Below are 3,962 nucleotides of genomic sequence, written 5' to 3' on the forward strand. Positions count from 1 at the left end.
AACTCACGCGTGTACATGTCAATTCATAGAAAAGAATCGTACATAAAGCGCTGTAACAAAATGCTATCACATACTGGTGGTTTTGTAGTGAATTGTATTTCTCTAACCCTTTTCCAATATGAAATATTGAGTCCTGTCAGAGACAGCAACATGAAAACGGGTAAGAATAAGATGGCGGTGTAACCAGAGCTCTATACAGGAGAATGTGGGTGGCCCTTAAAAGAGCCTTTGGGTTAAATGAATGTGAATTCCGTATCATCAGTTGGTAAGAAGTGTCACCGTTTAGCCTCCGAATCCATAGAGAGTGCGGCCCTGACGCTTGAGAGCATACACCACGTCCATAGCGGTGACTGTCTTCCTCTTAGCGTGCTCGGTGTAGGTGACCGCGTCCCGGATCACATTCTCCAGGAAAACCTTGAGCACCCCACGGGTCTCTTCATAGATGAGACCGGAGATGCGCTTCACTCCTCCTCTGCGAGCCAGGCGGCGGATAGCAGGCTTGGTTATGCCTTGGATGTTGTCACGAAGAACCTTCCTGTGCCTCTTGGCGCCTCCTTTCCCGAGCCCTTTTCCTCCTTTGCCGCGACCAGTCATTTTGCAAAGTGTCAAAACAAGAAGCGAATGAGGTAATTGCGGTAAAGCTGCTGCTTATATGCAGTATGAGCGGACCTGAGTGAAAACCACAGACACCCCATGAGGGGAGAAAGTGAATTGCACTGGAAGACGTTCCTTGATTTTGATTGGCTGAAAAAGTCTTTCGTCTGATTGGCTCAGTGAAAGCCGTTACTGTTTATAAAAAAAAGGCCGCGTGGTAATGGGATTGGTTGGAAGTTTATCTCATTAAAACAATGATCACATTTGCTTTGCCTAGTATTGCCCAACTCACACGAACACATGTGTGTGCCATCTATTTCATGTATTTAATTATATTGTGTCTGCATCTATATATCTGTAAATGTAATTCATTTGTAATATTTAGATGTGTATGATCAACTACATTCATCAGTATTTTTTTGAATAAATATCCCTGTTTTATAAATTTGCTTTTATTTCTAATTTACCCTGCATGAGGTGACACGGGGAAGAAATGCAGACCGGGGAAACAAGTTCAGCAAACACAAATCCTCCAGTAGAAATGTCTGAAGTTGACAGTTACTCCACAGGGTGGCAGTGCTGCTTCGAAATTGAAGTCACGTGGGAATGAAGTTACATGAAATCACTATAAAGCCATAACACAAGTCTAAGGCTGTGCCTATAGTTATAGTGCCGCCGATGGTGACGGCGACACGACCGGTGACGTCACCCGTCGCCACCGGTGAAAGTTATGTTTTGCCGCGACGGCGCGGGATTCCGGGCATTTAATTGGTTCATGGATCGTCACGTGACACGACAGCCCCTGAAAAATCAAATTTGCCGGCTTCAAGTTTTCGCGACGGCGACGTTGCTCCGTTGCTTTGTCGCCGTTGTGTGTTGTGTGCACTATAAGCGCACGCTGCGGCGGCAATGCTTTTGTGTTTGTGCGATGTTGTGTCGCTGTCGCAGGCACTATAAGCACGGCCTAAGGGCTGTTAAATAGTGTGTGCAGCCGTGCACAAATGTATTACATTTGTGCACACACACAGATACACACACACACACACACATATACATACACATGCATACATACATACCCACAACACACATATACATACACATGCATACCCACAACACACATATACATACATATGCATACCCACAACACACATATACATACACATGCATACATATATACACACATACACACACACACATATATACATACACATGCATACATATATGCACACACACACACACACACACACACACACATATACATACATACATATATACACACATACACACATATACATACATTCAGCGCCGGTAGCAGCGTAAAAGATTATTTTTCCCGTCTTCGCCGCTGTCTGTCGGCTCCCCGCTCCCTGGCGTGCGCGCGCGGCCCTTGTATAGAAGGGCTGACTCACCTAAGCCATCTATAACTGCCGTGCGCGCGCACCCCCACCACTATAGAACGGCCCTAAGGCTGAGGACCCGCTGCGGACGGCCGCGCGCGCGGACCACAAGCCCCTTACCTCCTGCCCATCTGTCCCCGCTGCCTATATATGTGAATAGGGTGACCAGATTTTGAAAATGAAAAACCGGGACACAATTTTTTTTTTTTACATTAACAGTTTATTTATCGTATTACACTTATACTTTACTACCATTAGTCCTAGTTACGTGAGTGTGTGTCGGATGGCCTCACTAATCGAACGGAAAAAAAAGCCAGATGTGAATGACTTCTGTACCCCTTAACCAGTGTCAGGATGCCCCCTCTTCACAATTTCTAAAGCAGCAATCCCGGCTGGGATCTTACCTGATCCACAGTCCCTCAAGGTACTATACTGGAGGGGAGGTGTTCCCTACCTGTCTTCCGATGTCTCCCGCGTGAAACTTGAGTCAGATCTGGAAGAAAGCAGGGTAGGTTACTTCGGTGTAGGTATACGGCAGTTAAGATGAGGGAGAGACAGAGAGGGAGAGACAGAAAGGGTGAGACAGAGAGGGAGAGACAGAGAGGGAGAGACAGAGAGGGAGAGACAGAGAGGGACAGAGACAGGGAGGGACAGAGACAGGGAGGGACAGAGACAGGGAGGACAGAGACAGGGAGGGACAGAGACAGGGAGGGACAGAGACAGGGAGGGACAGAGACAGAGACAGGGAGGGGCAGAGACAGAGACAGGGAGGGGCAGAAACAGAGACAGGGAAGGACAGAGACAGAGACAGGGAGGGACAGAGACAGAGACAGAGAGAGAGGGGGGAGATAGAGAGGGGGAGAGAGACAGGGAGACAGGGGAGAGAGACAGGGAGAGAGAGACAGGGGGAGAGAGACAGGCAGAGAGGGAGAGAGACGGGGGAGAGGGAGAGAAACAGGGGGAGAGCGAGAGAGACAGGGGGAGAGCGAGAGAGACAGGGGGAGAGCGAGAGAGACAGGGGGAGAGGGAGAGAGACAGGGGGAGAGAGACAGCGGGAGAGGGAGAGAGACAGGGGAAGAGGGAGAGAGACAGGGAGATAGGGAGGGTGAGAGGGAAAGTTATGTTTCGCCACGACGGCGCGGGATTCCGGGCATTTAATTGGTTCAAGGACCGTCACGTGACACGACGGCCCTTGAAAAATCAAATTTGCCGGCTTCAAGTTTCCACTATAAGCGCACGCGGCGGCGGCAAAGCTTTTGTGTTTGTGAGATGTTGTGTCGCTGTCGTAGGCACTATAAGCACGGCCTAGGGGCTGTTATATAGTGTGTGCAGCCGTGCACAAATGTATTACATTGTGCACACACACAAATACACACACAAATACACACACAAATACACACACACACACACACACACACACACACACACACACACACACACACACACACACACACGCATACATAAAAAACAAAACTTTTTCTCCTTATCTGCAATGGCTGCCTGGTTGATCCGGCTCATATGAGCCTGAGGAAGTCGATGATTCGACGAAACGCGTAGCTCTAAAGTTCCTGCTGAATTTGGCCCAACGTGGCTCCCGTAGCCGGATCAACCAGGCAGCCATTGCAGATAAGGAGAAAAAGTTTTGTTTTTTTTCCTCCTGCATCACGGACGCGTGATTGGCAATAACGGCTGCTTAAACTGTATCCTGGACTGCACGAGGAGGCCAGGGGTCCAACCACTATGTATGTATGTGAGTCTTGTTGTACCAATTGCTTTTAAAACTAATAAATGTGTTTTAAACCCCACTGACAACGTGCCTCACTTTCTCTACCTACTCCCCCCCCTACTACCACCACTGGGGAGAGTCCCCATCTGATGCCCAAGACTGGAGTTAGAATCCCACGTTGGTTGCAAACAAAGAAGAGTCTACACTGGGGGGAGATGCAGATGGGTTAATTTAACCCCAAAGTT

General features: G+C 48.5%; 1 protein-coding gene across 1 annotated transcript; it reads right to left on the reverse strand.

Annotated features, from left to right (window-relative positions):
• Positions 1–282: 282 nt before the first annotated feature.
• Positions 283–594, reverse strand: LOC142473527 (histone H4). The gene has a single exon (XM_075580688.1). The coding sequence runs from the start codon at positions 592–594 to the stop codon at positions 283–285; it is 312 nt and encodes a 103-aa protein (XP_075436803.1).
• Between the last annotated feature and the right edge of the window lie 3,368 nt (positions 595–3,962).

The sequence above is a fragment of the Ascaphus truei genome, assembly GCF_040206685.1.
Source record: "Ascaphus truei isolate aAscTru1 chromosome 12 unlocalized genomic scaffold, aAscTru1.hap1 SUPER_12_unloc_2, whole genome shotgun sequence".
Classification (NCBI taxonomy): Eukaryota; Metazoa; Chordata; class Amphibia; order Anura; family Ascaphidae; genus Ascaphus; species Ascaphus truei.